Source organism: Electrophorus electricus, chromosome 9 (genome assembly GCF_013358815.1).
Source record: "Electrophorus electricus isolate fEleEle1 chromosome 9, fEleEle1.pri, whole genome shotgun sequence".
NCBI lineage: Eukaryota > Metazoa > Chordata > Actinopteri > Gymnotiformes > Gymnotidae > Electrophorus > Electrophorus electricus.
The window spans coordinates 16,788,555-16,808,760 of record NC_049543.1 but is presented as its reverse complement, the minus strand read 5'-3'; the positions used below and the strand labels follow the sequence as shown (position 1 = coordinate 16,808,760).

The 20,206-nt window shown below is 38.6% G+C and overlaps 2 protein-coding genes across 6 annotated transcripts; both read right to left on the bottom strand.

Moving 5' to 3' along the window:
- Positions 1-436: 436 nt before the first annotated feature.
- Positions 437-12,812, bottom strand: ptpn9b (protein tyrosine phosphatase non-receptor type 9b). Of its 5 annotated transcripts, XR_003411767.2 has the most exons (14): positions 12,726-12,812; positions 11,383-11,526; positions 11,054-11,143; positions 10,447-10,571; positions 9,617-9,722; positions 9,359-9,469; positions 8,245-9,074; positions 7,419-7,515; positions 7,100-7,169; positions 6,450-6,528; positions 6,022-6,172; positions 5,477-5,684; positions 4,174-4,663; positions 437-501 (listed from the first exon to the last, which is right to left on the bottom strand). XR_003411767.2 is itself a non-coding variant. In XM_027026515.2 (13 exons), the coding sequence occupies exons 1-13, from the start codon at positions 12,756-12,758 to the stop codon at positions 4,440-4,442; spliced, it is 2,268 nt and encodes a 755-aa protein (XP_026882316.2). In that variant the 5' UTR covers positions 12,759-12,812; the 3' UTR covers positions 3,564-4,439. The 5 variants fall into 5 exon arrangements, 4 of the variants coding, with proteins under 4 accessions (XP_026882316.2, XP_026882317.2, XP_026882319.2 ...); XM_027026515.2 differs by lacking the exon at positions 437-501 and having other exon boundaries at positions 3,564-4,663; XM_027026516.2 differs by lacking the exons at positions 437-501; positions 12,726-12,812 and adding an exon at positions 12,037-12,070 and having other exon boundaries at positions 3,564-4,663.
- A 376-nt stretch (positions 12,813-13,188) lies between these two features.
- exosc9 (exosome component 9) lies at positions 13,189-18,417 on the bottom strand. The gene is made up of 12 exons (XM_027026522.2): positions 18,270-18,417; positions 17,982-18,076; positions 17,737-17,856; positions 17,456-17,558; positions 16,924-17,061; positions 16,555-16,637; positions 16,283-16,415; positions 15,977-16,065; positions 15,448-15,594; positions 15,013-15,134; positions 14,862-14,914; positions 13,189-13,317 (listed from the first exon to the last, which is right to left on the bottom strand). The coding sequence occupies exons 1-11, from the start codon at positions 18,333-18,335 to the stop codon at positions 14,865-14,867; spliced, it is 1,146 nt and encodes a 381-aa protein (XP_026882323.2). The 5' UTR covers positions 18,336-18,417; the 3' UTR covers positions 13,189-13,317; positions 14,862-14,864.
- Between the last annotated feature and the right edge of the window lie 1,789 nt (positions 18,418-20,206).

Below are 20,206 nucleotides of genomic sequence, written 5' to 3'. Positions count from 1 at the left end.
GCAGATGACTACACATTCACATCTTCCACCCACTCCAGAGTCATTTCTATAATAACAAACATATTAGTATCAAACAAATATTTTAGATAGGATTTTGATTTTTAAAAACAATCTATTATCTTTCATGAGCTGTATTATCTGTAAATAATAAACTGATTAAATTGACTGCTATTCACTGCTTAAACTTACTACTACAAACTTTTGTTATTGCACTACAAAACTAGTCAAAAGCACAACTTCCTGGAACACATACATCTGCACCTTTTCTAGTGATCATTTTGTGTTCAACTGTATAGTTCTTTAAGAATCCTTTTGAAGATTACATCCTATTTGAAGAGCATTAAGATACATTTATGTATGTTTAAAACATCAAAGTTGCCGGCACACCTGTGGTACCCCTTCAAAGAGGGCAGCAGCCACTGAAGACACCCTGGAGATCTACATGGCTACAATCCAAGGACTTTCAGTCTTTCAAGATCCATCCCACTTGGTTTTATTGACCTGTAAAAAAAATAAAATACATTTCACAAAAAGACCAAAAAAAGTGCTGAAACCAATCAATGAAATATCCCATTTAACTTTATGATTACACAATTTAACAGTGACATACTCACAGAATTCATTCGGCGCAGCCACATATGGGCATTGTTAGGTGAATTATGCTGTGTCCTTGATCAACACATTACATATGAATTACTGTTTTGTATGTTGTTTTAACCCTGACCACTTTCACTCCATATGAAGGAGTTCTTTAATATATTCTACATTTGGGGTTTCAAATGATCTTCAGCAATTTCAGCAAAAAATTGATAAATTTGCATTAGTTTAATAAAAATTAATGATTACAATGAATTAGTCTCTAGTTGGCACTGACAACTATAATTTACAAAGCTTATATAAGAGTACCTGCAAAATGACTGACCAAGTTAAATCTGTAGTTGTATAAATAAAAATTTTAAAATATCCTTAGATTCCCTAGAATCATTTGGATTGAGTAGTCACATTTAGTCAAAGTGGACTGAACCCAGAAAATGTCCCATTAAACCCTTATGACTCATCACACTGGTAGTTTCTTGCCTTTCTTTTAGATGTTAGTTGGGCATTTCAGAAGCAGTGGTTCCACAATATTTTCTCAGCCACAGCATGCACACACGGACACAATGTATCAGCATAATAGTCATGTTTACTATGACACTAATGCAGATGGCAGGTAAAAAGGTCAGGACTCAATCACAAAAACACTGGGCACAAATAAAAGTCAAATGAAAACACAGCTGCATTCCCATTGTTCTTAAATCAAGCAAATACCAAATACATACCATTCACTCAATTAATTCAGCCCAGATATCCATTTTACTCATGAAACAATCAGGCATGTACAGACATAGCCCTATCCTGATTTCACTGTAGTTTAAATGTTCATACAATCACCAACTGATGAAGTAAAACAAATGGCATGTGTAAATCGAAGATTCCTTTGCAAATAATTACCGTCACATCCCTTGCTCTGACATTGTACAACGCTGACAACTGAAAGAAAAACATTCTAGAATTTTTCGCTAGGTAACCGCTGCAATAAGAACTAGGCTTGAACTGATTTCAAATCAGCTGGACATTCTATTTGGCTTCAAACTCAGCATCCAACTTCCATTCAGTAGTCACAACTATTTTCTCATTTAATCTTAGATTCATGATCAAATAAAAAATGGCTTCCTCTAACAGTCAACATTATTTCACTGCAGTTAAAGGACTACCTCAACAAAAATGCTATTACTACTAACATTTGAACAGAATGCTGTAAACTGTTTAGCGTTAAGACAGCGACATCATACTGATTCCCAACATACACAAATTATATACATTTTATTACATAAGTATAGTTTTAGTTTTCCTGCTCACACTACTCATATAATGTATTAGGATGGGTGGTGCAAGCAGTGTCTCCCCCAAAGATTAAATGAAACCTACGTTGTAGGTATATTAGCATTTTTGTGTGAAGCATTTCTTTAACCTTTGCCCTGGATAATCAACAATAAAAAAACAATAGCTTCGCAAGCACAGCCATGCCGTAGGTAATGCAATAACACAGTCACTGACCTATCAATCATTTTAGGAACATCTCCCAAAGCAGCACAATAGCAAATAACATTATCCCAGACACAGTATGGAACACCTCAGTCAGTGAGTGTTCTTTGATTTCGTTAGCTTATCGAATCGTTTGTCTGTTCCTGTTTTTTTCTTCAGTCGTACCAACATTACTGAACTCAATACTGCTAAAGACATAAATAAAAATCAGACTATAACACAGTTTGCTCTATATGGCAAAAAATTACTATGTTTTGATTTGAAATTATATTTACCAGCGGTGTATAAAAAAAGTGTTTTGACACTAGGACAATGGTAAATATACCCCTGAGATTAAAAAAATAATCCTTGTATGTATGCAAGGTCGGTTTTTCTGCTCTTTTGAATGACATGCTGTGCTACGGAAAGCATGAAGGCACAAAAAAATGAGGTCCCAGAGGCCTCAGGGCTCCACACCGCATGGGCTGCTGACTTTATCCCATTGTGCAGTCACTCCATCTGCACTTCTCCCTTAGCCTAATGTCAGGGCACCAAACAGGGCAAGTTTAACGCAGGTACCCTTTGCAATCAATGGGCTGATGGGTCATGGGAATAAATGCCTCTGCCTCCAGGTCACTTCAGTGGAGAGAGGAGGGGAAGTGCAGGACTCAGGACTGAGACAGAGCCATGGTGTAAGGGAGAGGGGAAACGGAAAAGGAATAAGAGTTGAAAGACAGCAGGAGTAATGGTCACAAGACAGACAACTTGCAGTTTTGTTTGTTTTTAAGGAGCATGGCAGTGTTTCAAAGTTCAGGGCCAGTATTCCCAGATGATTTAAGAATTAGGAGTGCTGAAATAGGATCATATTGCCCTATGGTTACACCAAACAGGGACTGGTTTCCATAACTGGCTTAAGCCAGAGACTTTGTTGTCATAATAAAAAATTGCAATTCATTTGTTTTATAAAAGCAGCAATCAGTGCTATTCACCAAACAAGGGGATTTTGAGGTGGCCATAAGCAGACTTTTCATAGTTCAAATACCTGAAGCAACAACAAATGGTCTTTAAACTTAACTTTTTTTTCTGTTCAGTACATTTTTCTGTCTCCATCACTCTCACATAGAGAGCGAGAGAGAGACAGAATGCAGTAAATATCAATCAAAGGGAAACATGGAAAAATAGATCCATATATAATTAAAAAAAAGAAAAGCCAAGCAGCCCTCCGATCCTGGGTCACTTGGTGAATATTAGCCCTGGGTTTAAGGCCAACTGATGAACAATCATCAAGTTAGGAACTAATTAGGACTATATGTAGGACCAGAAGTCACAATTATATAACATATAGCATAGTTTTTTCAGATATCTTAATCTCTTCCTCCCAACATGCATCTATCCATTTCTCTATATAGCTATCACTCACTCTTTTTATATACACACACACACACACACATACACACACTATATATATATATATATATATATATATATATATATATATGAAATCTGAAGAATATCAGATACAGAAGGGCATTAGAGTATTATATTAAAACAAACCATTTTTTTTAAATGTTATGCACAATATATAAATGTACAAGAATATACAAGGTTTAAGCCACAATATATGACCCATACATCCAAGCATTCAACGCAATCCCTTTGGCTTGACGGTTAGTTTAGGTATGCAAAATGTTTTTGTTTTTTTTTAAATAAATAAATAAATGGATGAATAAAAATAAACAAATGAATAAAACAGACACCAACACAACTTACCATTCTGTGATGGTGATTTTTTTTTTCAAGTTTTACATCTTCACACAGTTTTCAGAAGAGTGTGACATTTGTGTGACATTATGATCTGAATATTTTAAGCAGGTAATACAAGTATCAAGAAAGAAAACAGGTAAATTGTGTAATAATTCAAGTTTGTCATTCCACATGTGCAAGTCAATATATATAATAAATTTTGAAAATCATAATAATAATTAAATAATACAAATAATAATAATAATAATAATACAAATGATAATAATAATAATAGTAATAATAATAATAATAATGATAACAAAAATGCTACAACTCGTACATCAAGCCATAAATCACTGACCTTACCCAGATCAGTATTTTTCTGTTTGTTTTGTTTAAGCAGCTTGAGAAGTAGCAGGGTAATATCCTTTCCTGCACACCTTTTTCTCCTTTCAGCGTCCGATCCTCCCACGCTTCTCTCCTAGCTCTGGGCTTGAAGGCCAGAAGTTCCTCCTGTAGCCAAGTGTGTGGAGGTGGGGAAAAAAAGGAGCATGACACACAATTCTTCTTTCAGTAACTCTTCCTCAGCGCTCTCTCTCTCTCCATTTCTCCCGTTGGTGGAGCTTTCTGCTTCACTCGCTGTCCGTCTCTGGCTCGGTGTCAGACCAGTCGATGGGCAGTAGCCGCCCTGTCTGCTGCGCATGCTCTATCACAGCCTTGTAGCAGAAGTAGTACTGGTCCCACGTCTGGATGCTGAAGGCGCGCTGCATGCGCATGCGCTGCACCGTCCGCTTCACGTTCACCGTGCCGATGTCCTCCAGGCGCGACAGACAGATGTCCAGCGTGCAGAAGGTGCCTGGGGGAAGATGGGGTTTCATAGTCAAAGTTCAAATATTAAAGAAATGGAGGGCAAACATTTTTGGAGTTCACTGAAAAACAAAATTGTTTTTTGGTAAAGGTAATTCAGTTTTCACAGTTGCCATTTGTCAGATTCTTGGTTTAGAGCAGCGTTTCTCAACCCAATGCACAAGTTCCCAACATATTGGTGGGTCTTGAGGACGGGATGAGAAACAACTATTGTATTACGGATGGCACAAAATGGCTCAAAAATGACCCTCTAATATTCTTCTAATCTAGTGATGTAACAATTGAGCTATTGATATGATTTTATAGTAAGACCTCACAAAAACATCTTTTAAATTTGACTGGGACTACTAAACTTGATCATATTTTGTGATGTCTCTACAAGTCACTGCTTGTCGTAAGATTCAGCAATACATTCAGTTTCGAGTAAATCTGCTTCACATGGAAACCATCATCAGCCAGGTTTGTGTAAATGAGTATAAAAATGTTATGCTTGTGCAAGCTGATGCAGTAGTAAGGTGTTGAACAATCTTCAGGCATAGGAATACAGGTAAGTTGACAAGCATGCCTAATAATCTATTCTCTTTCTGTCAAGGTACACCTACACCTGAAAATAGTAATAGTTCTTTAAAATTAGTTCAGAATTAGTTTAAATGTGGTTGGTTGCAGCCAGATTACAAAAGATAAGAAGTAGAAACACCAATGAAACATTCAAAAACAGCCTTGATACATTACAGACAGATATCTAACCCACTTAGGGATAGGGAATGGGAATAGCTGTGTCAAGCTCTAGGTGTAAGCCTACCTGTCCTTCCAATTCCAGCACTGCAGTGGACAACTATAGGAGGACCTCCTGGGGGTCCTGTCCAATGAGGATATAAAGTCTGTAATGCAAGCTCCTGCCTCTGTTTCACCCGTGCCCGGAAATCCAACATGGCGGAAGCAGACTTTGGAACCCCAAAATCCGGCCAACTCACGTACAGGTAATGAGACACCTCTCTGCACTCCCCAGTCTGTGTGTGGAAAAGCGAAACGGGGAGGATGGGAAAAAGGACAAACTCAAAATAACTAAGAGAACTAACAGAGAAAAAGCTAGCAGACTGGAAAGAGACCAACCAACCATCTGTTTTTGAGCCCATTTTATTCTGTTAGGATGTTTTGGAATTAATGAACCTTAAGCAGACACATTTGTTTCAAACAGAAAGCAAGAAGCGATTCCATCTTCACTAGACATTCCAAGCATATTTCTTAATGTTTCGTCCTTTTTTGTCAGCGTACTATTTGCACAAACAGGCAAGCCAGAGACTGAGAATGAGGAAATGGATAAATGAAAGTGAAAGAAAAACACACCTGGCTATTATAGAGCTCCAGATGTGTGATCTTAAAATCCTGAAATGTCTCAGTATGGACATTTCTCACCAGGAAGTAGCCATATTCCTCTGTGCGGCTCACTTCCAAAGGCCAGTACTGCCCGCACTTCACCCGCCCTCGCTCCATAACTCTGAGACAGAGCAAGAAAGGGAACAAGAGCGAGAGAGCACACAAAATAGATCAAGTGAGCATGAGTGCAAAATACATCAATGTACTTAAAATAAGTGCTTAAAACCTCTCTTTAAAAGCACAGGAGAAAAATCCATGTGTATATATGAAGTCATTTAGAAACTTTGTCAACATTCCTCTGGCACTATAGGTGGACAACAGCTACAGTAAATCCGAATGGAAGAAAAACAAGTAAGGAAGGTTAGAAAGAATCCTGAGGGCACGTCAGTGCCATTTACCTTGTCGTCATGACAATGATTAATACCATTTGCTCCCACACCATTCGCCAGAAATCGGCAAAGGTTTTTGGCAATGGCCCTGGAACCACAAGCAATCCATTAACAGTAAGACTACAAACAAACACAGACTCTCCTCTACTAAATTGTCATTTAAAGTGGGAAAATATATATATATATAAAAAAACAAGACAATCACTTATTAACAATGACAAACATTTCAACATGTAAAGAAATGATTAAACAACAAACAATGCATCATTAAATCCTGACAATAAGATAAAAAAAAAAAACAGCAAAAAGGCCTTTGACAAGTGAACATCAGAGTGTCACTGCACCAGACAGCTAGTTCACAAATACTTACGCAGTTTTAAAAGGAGGAAGAAAAAAATAACTTGTAATTACATGATAATGTGATATTGAGAAAGATCAGAAAAAAAGGCATAACTATACCAACAAATACTTGCAGATTAAACACAGTCAAAACACATTAAGTAGTTCTCTAGACGTTGTTAAATGAATTAGAAAGCTATTACATTTCTTATACATTACCATATTTTTAGAACCTTTTTCCCAGATTGGGGAAAAGCAATATTTACCACTAAATGACACCCCAGATTAAACAGCAAAGATTAGATATTGAGCTCTCTCACCCTGAGTGGCAATGTAAGCTTTTGTCATTTTGTAGCCATCCATGAAACTTGCATTGATGTAATCAGATGTCTGTTAGGACACAACAATAATAAAGTCAGTTCACAAAAACTACAGTATAAGAGAAACTGCTGTGACTTTGTTCATTCTGAAAGCCATACTATTACAAAGCATTCAGACAGAACAGGGGTGAAGCCCCCTTCATTTTGCTGTGAAACAAGCATTTCTTTCTTATCTTTAAAATATATTACTAAATAAAAATGTATTAGACTGCAAAATAACAGAAAATAAACATAATCCGTACTAATAGGTGATACGAACCTCATCATCCTCATCATTGACTGGGAAAAGACGGACACGTGACTCGTCCAAACAGAGGACATCACTATAGCGGTTCTTTATCTGGTTGGCTGGTTTCCTGTTGGAACAAAGCATCACAAGTTTAAATATACTGTTACCACAACTACCATGGCTACCACAGCCCGCAATACCAAAGATTGCTATACAGTAAATTGGGTTGTTCTGTTCTTACCCTGCCCATTGTGTATTTACTGCTTGGCTGCTGAGCATGAACTGCTGTAGCTCACTGGTAGAGCAGGCAGCACAAGGTGTTAGCACACCAAAGTCATTGGTTCAATTCCCAAGTAGCATATGTGTTGTCATACTGATAAACATAAGTTGCCCTGGATAAGAATGTCTGCCATTTAAATATAACATATAGTAGTCAGTAATGTCAAGGCTACTGCATCCTGTCTGTGTTAATGGTGATGAGCAGTTTCCATCACAACAATGGCAATTCTTATACCTGACAAGTACCGGTTATCAAAGGCATTCTGATGTGTGAGGAAAAGTGGCCCTCTTCTGATCATGTTTCTCTAGCATGCTCTAAATTTCACTCTTCATGGGACAAAGTCTTCTTGTAAACCACAGATGCAACCTCTCAGATTACATTCCAGGAAGGGTCAACTGCTCATTTTTACATGACACAATTTACATTGGATATCAAAAACAAGAAGATAGGCATTTATATAGGGTCTAAGGAATTAACTCAGGTGTACTGGTGTACAAGATCCACAAGCAGCAGATATGACTTTTTCAGGCTTCCTAATGTAGGCCTAGGTAGGCCTAATAATCATGTCTTTCTTACTTGGAGTAGTTGAATGTCCCAGCAGGTGGTTCTCTGCGGATCTCCTCGTACTCCTGGTAGATTCCTTTCTTCTTCTTGCTTTTTACGTGCTGCACCAGTTCCTGCATGGTCATGCCTCCTGGCTCTGCAATGTGTATCGACATCACAAGGCCCTCCCCTGTCATTCCCGGTAGCCAGATCCCATCCTCAGGGCTGCGTGACAAGGGCGTTGGCCTGGCGGACTTCTGTGGGAGGGGAGGGACTCCGTCGCCTGTCTCCGCTTCCTCTTCAAAGTTGTCGCATTCCCGATGGCTGTCCTCGGCGCCGTTACCGTCTTGCCCAAGATCCTCAGCCAACACGCCCCCTTTCGTTGCCCCTGTTTCAGTGGCATGCTTCTGGTGTAGGGGCGTGTCCGGAGGTGTGTCCGATTGGGGTGGTGGATGCCGGCCACAGCTGTGGCCATTCAGGATGTTGACGTTGGGATGCGTGACAAGCCCTGACCCTGGCAGGGCTGAGCCATTCCAATGGGCGTGCCTGAGGTTCTGCAAGTTGGCATTCCCATCATCCAGGAGGGGACAGTTGCAGTTAAGTTCATCCCTCAGCAGGGTGGTACTATTACCACTATGGGGGATGGCGTTGGCGGTCTGGTTCGGCAGCGGGGAGCATGAGCCAAGCAGGCCGCCCAGGCAGTCTGGTGTGGCATAGGGGGAGTTAGTGGGGTTGTTGAGGCTGGAGTTGATACAGGACTGGATCCATGCAATGTGGTTGTACTGGGACGAGCCTCCCAGGTGCTCTGGGAGGGAGCTGATTGGGATATGGCTAGCCAGTTCTTGAGCTTTTACTGTACACACCTGAAAGAAAGGAAGCCGCACACACATATCAACATGAAAATGTCTCTTTAATAAGTAACACATTATAAAGTCTATATAAGAATATAGACACAAAAAATACAGATACAAACATTAAGTAATGTAGTCTACTGTATAATGTTCAATTAGACAATACACACTATTTTTTTTTTAAGTGTCATCAATTTATTTTCTAAATCATAACTTATTTTATAAAGACTAATATGGATGTTATTACATCTGTTATAAGCAAGTAAGATAGCATTTGTAGAGTAAAATGGACGTACTCTTTCTCTGAGCTTCTCTCGCACGAACAGGCGCAGTACAGCAAATGGAGCTCGAAACCAGAGTGGCGACGACACAATGAACACGCACTTTAACCGGGCAGGGAAAGCTCCCTAATTTACAGTCAGAAACACTCTTAGCACACACATCAACAATCTTACTCTTTTTTTAATGTACAGACAATGCTACAGATATCACCATGAACCTTGACATTAAGAGACATTAGTTGCTAAGTATTATCTGCCACAGAAGAAACTTACTTTGAGGAGCTTCAAAATTTTGACACAGAGATCATAGTCAAAGTTGGAGTAAGTGGAGTTTGTCATGTCATAGATGAATATGAGACCATCTCTCTGAGTCTGAATGCTGAAGAAAGAAAACAGCAGGGCTAATATTATGCCCGGAAGGTAAGAAAATTCCAAAAATATCTTAAGACAGTATGATTAACTGCAACAAACACACAACAAACTCAAAGGTCAGTCATTTACATGTTTCTGTTAAAGGTTTTTGACTGTTAGTGTGCGTGTCTGGATAATAAATAACTACTTGTCCTCCACGTTACACTGACCATGGTAATGTAACATCTTTAAGTGTGTAATGACAAAACTTTAATCTATATTTCCTAAATGTTTATACATATATATCACAGTAATACTTAATCAGATAAAAATATATTAAACAAAAATGTATTAAACAAAAGTATTTTGCTTTTGCTAAGAATGTGCATCTATTTCAATGAGTTCACAAGACTTTAGGATCACATCTTAGGACATCAACAGAAAGCAAAGCTTTTAATGAGAATGATCAATTCTGCACCCATACATTACAAAATGTGTTGAAAAAGGGCTATATAAATAAATTAGACTTTGAATTTGACTGTGTGAAATAATTATTAAACAGGGGAGAGTTTTTTTGGATTGAGACATCTGTTCTACATTTTACGGTATCACTGTTATAATGGAATTTAAAATGATCTACGCTTAATCACAGCATACAATAACTAATCTCAAATTCACTGCTGAAACATGAGTCAACATTGGTGTGTCTATCCAATTCAGGACATAAAAAAATCTCTTACAGCCTCCCTCACTTTTCTATGGCCTTGTCCAGCTGATATATGATGGCCTGAAGAACCGCCTTATGGGTAGTCAAGTCAGGCCGATGGAGACGAGCAATGAAGAGTGCCAAGGCAGCCCCCTTCGAATCACGCCCTGGCTGCATACACCCACACACGCAAGGCATAGAATTCAACTGAAACTCATAACACACAAAATGCAAACAGAATCTACTCTGGACACAAGCATAGATCACCCAGGCAGATCTGATTAGCATCATTTTGATTTGAAAGAGTCACAGTGCAAAACTAAAACTAAAAAATCTGCAAAACTAAAACATTTTGTATGTATATGTTTGTCTATATCACACTGAATTCAGAACAACATTGGTGACCTGCTTTAGTGCCTCGTTTCAACAGCAGCCAATTTAAATTAAATAAAGCATATATAAGTAAATCTGTAGGTGAGGATCTGGATCTCATTTTGATGGCTCCATAAATGCAGAAATTCTATTACTTAAAAATGATTTCCAAACAGCTACTGAAAACTAACTACTCAGTGTCAGTGAGTAATGAGTATTATTTGGACATTTGAATTAACATGTATTTTTAAATACATCATCTAAACTTAACATCAACTCACCAGAACTGTGAATTTGCCACTCAATAACTCTGTTCTTAGAGGTTCTTCATTAGGATTAATATTGTAGATGCCTTCCTTTATTCTAGTATTCTGTAGACACAAATGAATGAATGCACACAAGAGATAGAGAGAGAGAGAGACAGAGAAATAGAGACAGAAAGAAAAGACACTTGCACACCATCACTGAGAAGATCAGGTATATAACTATTGCCTAATGATTATTTAAAATGAGCAGTGGTCTGTTTATTTTCTAACAGTTAGTTGTCTGATTAATTTACTCTCAAAAACAGCAAGGCATTGAAAAACATTTAAATTAACTTGTACACTACCTTGTAAGCTTGGAAGAGGTCTATGGCTCTAGAGACATCAAACTTGCGTGCCATGAGGAACTTAACGGCAGTGATTTGACTGACGAGGGTGGCATTCTGGGACTGTTCTCTACATCTCACTTCAGCCAGGAACTCCTCTACCGCCTGAGAAACAGACACACAAAATACATGCTGAATTAATCTATCTGTACATGACCCATTGAATTTAAATCCCCAGTAATTATTGCTTACTATAAGAAAAATAACTGCACACTTTATACTGAATTTAACCAAATGAGCCATTTCACTGACAACTTATTACAGCTGGGACCAGGATTTCTCTTAGAAAAAAAACCTGATATTACATTCGAATCTTGCACTATGTATTCAAGAGGCTTAAGTACATGAAGTATACATTATTAAGAACAGCTATACATTATGTTGGAAGGATGACAAAAAAATACATCTTGTCAAAAAGCACATGTCTATTTCTGACGTACAGCAAGTGTTAAAGTGAGTGGACCTTTAATGTAAAATGTTTTAGTCGACATTGATATTTTAACAGATGAATGACTAACCATAACCATTAATCATTTCAAAATTCAATGTCGATTAAAACATATAGGCTAAAGCTGGAGTTTTAAACTTGTGTTTTTTAAGCTTGATAAAACTTACATTTGTGCAAGTGGCCGACATCTCACCTTTGTCACCATAGGCTAGCGCTGTGACTTATGGAGATGACAAAAATGCGTAACATTAAATTCAAATGTTTCTTTTTCTAAACCCAGAAGAGAGCTATCATCGAGTCGATGTACTAACAATACCGCTAATATTTCAAGATACTTCGTTTTCAGCTACAGTGTCAACAACAGTGTGTATGACTGACAAAGAGACTATATTATCACCTACCTAATAACGGGAAATGTTCCTCACAGCCTGTCTTAACTGAGCGTTTTAGCAACTTAGCTATGCTAGCAGTTAGCTGCTATACAAGTGTGACAGACGCTATTTATTTCATTTAGGTGCATGTGACAGAACCTGTCCATTTTACTGTTGACTGCAACTTTTACAACATATTTACCAACCATTCATTCACTATTCGGTTACCAAATTTAAATATTTCGCAGTAGGTACCGAACAATGAAGATAGTTTTCTAGCTAGCTAGGTTAGCTTCTGTCCATGGGTTACGCTAGTGACCAAAAAAAGCAATCGGGCCGCGTTTTTTAAATAGAAACTATTAACCTTCTTTAGAAGACGTTTATTGTTCACACTTGTTCGTTACTACACAGCTTTATAAACCAACCGAAGCATGACTATATAAAACAATGCTAGCGTACGTTAAAAAGCCGTGAAGTTGTCTTACCACGGCTTCTTGAGTTGTCAGGGCTTCCACCATCTTGAAGCCTGATCAACGTCTACGGGCTCGCCCGCAGGTTTCGTGAACACGCTGCGGGTTCAAGCGCTGTAGCTGAATCGCTTGTTGTGAACGAGCATTGCGGTGGCGTCCCTACATGTGGCGCTATGTACTGGTCAAACAATACTTCATACGTTATCCAAGTCACTGCATAAATAATTTTCAGTGTATTTTCGGAAACACAAGCGATGTAAGGCCGCCTAGCTCATTTGGTCAGAGCGTAATGCTAATGGTGAGGGGACGACTGCTCCCCGTACCAGTCAATGTGTGAAATTTGTTTTAAAAGGTAGAAATTTAAAAACAAACGAAAAAAAAAAGCCATTCAAAAAAGACCCAGTTACGTCCACTGCTTCATTAATCAGACGTTTTTCGTACATGAGTGCGACAGGATTAACAAAAACAAGACCACTACTTAATAGTTACCGACATTGTTTAAAACCATTTATTTAACAATGACAAGGAAGAATTTGTCCGGAGATGTGTAGGATTCAACCAGTGAGAAATCTTCCATTTCTGTGGTGGGGGCTTCCATCTGGAATTGCTTAAAAATGATCAATGTTTATTGGTTTAAACATTATACTAAAAATAAAACCTTATACTTTGTTCAGGCACTAAACATACATACACACTTGTATAAAAGTATGTGGACAACACTCCTGATTATATTTTAGCATCAGCCACTGCTAAATAGGTGTATAAAATCAATCACAGAGCCATGCAATCTCTCGAGCCAAACACTGGGGGTAGAATGGATTGTCCTCAAGAGCTCAGTGACATCAAGGGCATTTTCACACTTATCTGAATACTTGAATGCCGCACACAGGACCGATTCTATCATCATTTGAGGGAGGGGCTCATTATCACTGGTTTGGTTTCACAAACATGAACTCTATGCGAACCGTGGATCGACTGCGCAATTCCATGTCACTTTCTGCACGGAATTTCGCGAAATGGTAGAAAGAAGCTTCATGTGTCAGGCTGCAAGGAACTACCTGCTGAGATGCATGCTATTTCACCGTGCAGGAGCACCTGCAAACAAGTAGCCGTTCAAGTATGAGAAGATTTTTGTTGTATTAGACGCCTATAGATTGCCTATTTCTTAGAAAAAATACTCTACTGTGCAAAAATATTTAGGTATCTGCGAAAATGGACTTTCAGTTTATCTGGACAGCAAGTTTTTACTTATTCAGAAAATAAACAAAACTTGAAAAGAGAAGTAATGCATCAAGTCAAAGCAGTCACATTACAAAATAAACAAATCACGCAGCCCCAGACAGCGAGCGGACAGCTGCTACACCTGATGCGACCGCACTAGAACTCACTTGAAACGATCCTCAGAACAGCGATTTCAGGACAAGAGATCGGTGCTCTAGACCGCCCTGGCTCCAAAACATAAAATGGGTTTTTGTGGCTAAGCAGATGGAAATATATTTAAGGAAACCCAAGATCACCACATGCCATGTCAAGGGCTGGCTTGACTGCTGTAAAGCAATGATTGGTCTCTGGAGCAGTGGAAACGTTCGGGTTTGATTGATGCCAGAAGAATGCAACCTACTGTAATAATTTTGCAGAAGGAGCGATAATGGTCTGGGGTTCTTTTTCAGGGTTTGGGCTAGGCCCCCTAGTTTTCAGTGAAAGGTTATGTTAATACTACAGCATTTTAGATATGCTTCCAACTTTATGGTTCACCTTCAAGTTTGGGGAAAGCCCTGTTCCAGCATGTCTATGTCCCTGTGCACAAAGTCAGGTCCATAAAGGACTTCACAGGTCTGATGTGGAGGAACTCCAGCAGCCTACGCCTAACCCTGGCCTCATTAAAATGTTATTTTGAATGAAATGGCATAAATTCCCATACACACACTTCAGAATTTGGTGGAAAGCCTTTCCAGAAGAGTGGAAAGTGTTAGACATCACACGTGGAGACACTTCATATTAATGCCCATGGTTTTAGAATGAGAGGTCAATCAAGCTCGTGTGTGTGATGGTCAGGTTTCCACATACTTTTGGACATAGTGTGTAAACACATGTAAACAATCCTACTTGTATGAATAGATTTTTTTTAAAAAAACAGATTTTAGCATATACTTCTTAATCAAGAATTACAACGTCCTCTTCTTCACTGTCTGAGATCACTTCAACTGCAAAAAAAAAATAAAAATGCACATAATAAATCACTTCCACTAATGCAGAAAAACTGACACAGGCAGACATGCATACTCAGATTTAGACCCAGTACCTCTCTTCTCAACTTTTGTGCCTGATTCCTCTTCCTCATCTTCCTCATCCAGTCCCCAAGTGTTCTGAAGCCCTTCACCCACCTGTCCAGTTCCCGTGGCAACAATAACAGGGGAGGGGACACTGGTCAAAGGGTCAAGTGTCGGTAACAAAAGAATTAAAATCTAAACAAAAATTAAAAAAACATGCCAAAAACAAACAAAAGACATTTTCATTCACCGAGCATAACACTTCTGAGCACGGATGGACAGAATCCACTTAACGTATTTGCATTCCATTATGTTAAAACGCTGCAAAGTGCCTCCCAAACTTCCTACTTCTTCATTATTTGTCACTTATAAGATTGCAAAAACTAATTAATTAGTTATTAATCAGTTACTCAAAGTATCCCTTCGGCTATTTGAGACATTTTAGGAATTGAATGACAAAAAGATACACTTCATGACCAGCTGCTGCTTTGCTGATGATCTGATCAGCTGTCTCTTGGACATCAGTCATCTCCACCAGAGATTCCTCTCTTTTCAGGGCTGTGATGCGCTCCTTAGGCATGGACTCAACAAAGCCAAACTTGCCACCCTCCTTCCTAAGAATCCAAATTGTTCCGGAAACAGAAAGAAGCACTTAAATTGGTCAGTTACAAAGACTGTTCAAGGCCAGAACAGTGGGTGATTGACAGTCAGCACTCTTGGTATACACCTGTAGTGTCTATCAAAATATGATGAATAATCCTAAGTGTAACCCGAATGGGATCAAGCCCTAAAAATGACTTTGTAAAAGGACTATAGGTTGGTTGCCATTTGAACCACAGACAGTTTCATTGTGATGCTACACATTCAGACAGTAGGTTGCATCCAGGAAGGGCAGGCTTCTTAATACCAAACACCTTCTTTAACCTAACAAAAAGGTACCAAAATCTTTACACCCACCCACAGAGACACCCACCCACACAGACATCCACCACTTACCTTGCTTGTCTGTCATTTTCCAAGGCTTTGTTAATGAGCTCAGTGATTTCAGATACTTTCACACTGGCTATTTTACTGCATCTTAGAACCTAAACACAAACAACCACACAGACCTTTGAGCTTCCATCTTTATTCATCCAAGTGTCCCAATAATTGTACCCAATTATGATAAATTAATTAATTAATTACATTTTTAAAAAGCTTGTACTGTGAATGCTCAGGTCTTTTTTTCAAAGCACATGCACGATTGCATATAAGGAAAACCAACTTCCTCACAGGTGTTGTCATGGACAAGCATACACATACCTGCTCTTTTAGCAGCATGATGCCTCCACTGGACTGAATGGAGCAGATCTCCCTGTGCTTGTTCATGGCCATGACCAGGAGGCCATCCATGATTAGCTCCTCCTTTTCACAGGGATCCACCAGCAAATAGGTGCTACGGGAGAAATTACAGACGGCCCTTTTACCAGTAACATTAAAATAACATTGCTTTTCATCACAGACATATTAAAAATATACAATCTGCAGTACACTTGAGTCCACAAACATTGATTTGCAGTATTATTTTGCTTTACCCTTGCTGGAAGAAGGCAAAGCTCACACAAACTGGCATGTGGTAAATACTCAGTGGAACAGGATCCCTCTCTGCTGGACCAAACTGGATGAGACATAGCACAGCAGAATATGTTTAAAGCCCAGGTCAAAGGTCATGCCATAAAGCCCAAACAAGCCTTAGCACAGTATCGTTCAGACCATTCCTTTGGTATATGGTTGTGTAGTTTAAGTTGAGTCAATGGATAAATTCCATATTCTGACAATTTTAAATGGTTCTGAACAATATACTGGCCATGGCCTTAGCCCTAAAGTCAGTGAAACACTCCAGTCTTTGAACCAACACCGATAAAAAGGCTGGAAGGCCTTGACACGGTGATGGCAATACTTACCACTGTAACATCTCGACCCTGGATGGCGACGTCTGGCCGTTTAAAGTGGCAGAGAGCAGATATAGCTGCAATGCTTGCCGCATCCATCAGGTTGCCATCGTGATTCAGCACGTGAACATCTACCCGGATTTGCCACACCTGGCAACCCAATCACCAGCACCGAAGGGACCATGTTCATTTACTTATCAAAACCATGTACACACTTTATATGACAATGACAACTTTGTAACAGGGCTTCTGATTTAAATAAGTTTTAAAAAGTAACCTAAGTGAGAAAATACCAAAGAGAGAACATAACATTCATGGGTCTGCTTTATGCCACCAAGGGAATAGTTAAACCTGGGCAAATACAGCATTTGCTCTGCCCCATAAAAAAGAAACACATATAAACAGCAATATTTATATCACAAATAATGCTTTTTCCAACTTTTACATTCTGTTGGACTGTGCCGATATGTGCATAATCCCAGTTAATTGTAAAGATAATATACAAACATATCCAGACAAAGGAAATAGTAATTTAACGGGTCACCTTTTCTCCCGAGACAACACACAGAGACTCTGTGTCTATACATCTGGAATTCCGCAGACACCTTTCCAACTGCCTGTTCAGTGTCACTAACAATTCTGACTGTCTACAATGGACACACAGAGAACAAAGCAATTTTAAAAATTAGCATATTTAGAGTTACAGTTGTTATACTATAACATACAACTGTAAAACACGCCTGAAACCACAAAGATTATCTCGCGCTCCATGGCATTTTCACGTACTTTTGGGCAGGTGCATTTGATGGCGCTGAGAGAACGAACCTGTTTGTCTGAAATGCGGGCGATGCCATGGGTGACAACTCCAGGTTTAAAAAGATGATGCCTTCCGTGGGACGCGAGTCTTTGGGTGGAACTAGTTCACATGATACCTGTGCCAGAACCCTTCAGAAATGCACGAAAACGGACATAACCAGAATTCCTCATACACAGTGCACCGTATACACAGAAGAACAAATGTGCTTAATAATAGGAAATTGGTTGTTGTCGAACTACAGTAGATCATTTACCTTGTTTTGCCGAGATTCACACTACAACAACCATAATCTGTGCCAAAGCTAATTTTTATACTGCGGTAGTCGTATGTCTGTCTTCCGTCCAAGCGCTAAAAACAACGTACAAAACAAACATCAGCATATGGTACCGTATTAATAAATTACATTTTCCGCGATTTACGCCAAAACTGTCGTCTCACTTAGCTATCGTTAGCTATTCAACAGTGAGAGCGGGGAATAATTAACGTTCAGATAGGTAGGTTAATGTGAGATAGTCAAATAGTCGCATTAAAACTTAGTTACCTTTTTGCTTTCAATAGCTTTAAGGAGAAACAGACGTTCACAGTTTGACAACGGTGTTTCCCTCATCTTTCCTGGTTGTATACAACTACAAACTAAATTACGCTCACTTTTCAGGCATGGTGCGCCAGCCGCGCGATTTAATACCGTAATCTTGAGAGCAAAACACTGACGCACATTACTGACGTGTACCCCTGCCTTCACGCGCCTTGTTGCCGAGGATGGGCTACTAAAGAATTTCTTCTTTAAAAAGATACTACAGTATCTGTTGATTCCGGTGCTAACGTTGCTAACAAATACATATTTACAATTTATTAAATGTAATTGTTTATATATAATTTATTTTTGCTTGGTAAAAACTATATTGATATCTCCGAAGAGCGCCCCTAGTGAAATGTGACGATAAATGGATTGCAGCTTTCTTTGCAGTAGTACTCCTGGCATCTGATATTTATGTTGTATCGGCTACTCACGACCATATGAATTACAGAAGAAAAACAACTGTAAACCGGGAAAACATAGAATAGTAGGCTCGACTTATTGTACTGTATTGACCTTTACCTTTGTGTCGGCCGTATGCTATAAGCATATCTGTTAAAATATGGTAGGCTACATCCTTTGCACATCCACTCGGTGACATGCACTGTGTGGCCCTATCTGTATTTCATATTTATTGTTTACAATTATGTTCCTCTTTTGTGCTGCACCATGGTCCAGGAGAAATGTTATTTAGTTTCACTGTAGTCTATATATGTAAATAGCTGAAATGGCTATTAAAAGCCTCTTGACTTGACTCTTGATGTTGCATGAAGAAACATAAAATATTAACGACAGCAATACATTTTAAATCTTTCAATGTAAATTTATGAACTACAACAAAAATAAGAAATTGACTTCAGGTCTGCACCACTAATTGGTGACATTATCAGTGAATAAATATGGGTGAGCTTCTTAAACGTATATCCGATAAAGTAGCTTAATCATAAGTTTTCATAATCATGAAACGTATAGGGTCAGAACTTGATTTAGTAAGAAAGAAACCTAGACATACAAATAAAACAATTGTGTCAGTAAAGTTTAGTTTACTAAAACGCCATTTACAAAACTTACTAATCATGGCGCCGTTTCCCAAAACCATCGTAAAACAATATACTTTTTAAATGGTAGAGCGAGCATTACACTGAACACACTCTGTCTCTCGTTAAAACGACTTTTACACTACGATGACTTTTGGAAACGGGGCGCAGATGGATTTACCAACAGTTCAGTTTGCTGCCCCATAAAAACGTAATTACCTTTTTGTTTTCGACACCTTTAAGGAGAAACAGATGCCAACATTTTGACATCGGAGTTTCCTCATATTTACTGCTTATGTGTGATAAATTCTGAAAAGTACTCAAGTGTATGCCTGACCGCAACAAAATCGGATGGGTTAACAAAAATTATTTTAAAACATGCTAAATAGGAAATATCTATTCTCTACTTTAGAAAATAACATCTAATTTTGGTATAGATTGACAAAAATTATTCTTTCACTTCATGGGAAAAAAATATTCCATCAAAAGATTAAATCAGCACCTGTGATGTATTACATTATATTCCACCTTCCTCTGAACATTCCGGACTCCTATTTCAGAGATTTCAATACTCTTATTCTAGATTTGTATAACCTATTACATTAGATTATATTAAATTACAATCATATAAAAACAAAGGCTGGTTTCTCTTTCTAATTTTAAATGGTACTACTTGGCTATCAACTAAACTTGGCTAAAAGATAGGTAAACATGTGAGGCAGGAAATAAGCCAAGTTGGTCCCAGATAGAGATTGAAGTTAGTTGTGGGTAAACTCCCTGGCTCCAGCTGTTTGGCACATCAAAAGGAGCATCTTATTACACTAAGTCAAAATAGTAAACTGGGAAAACATAGAATAGTATACC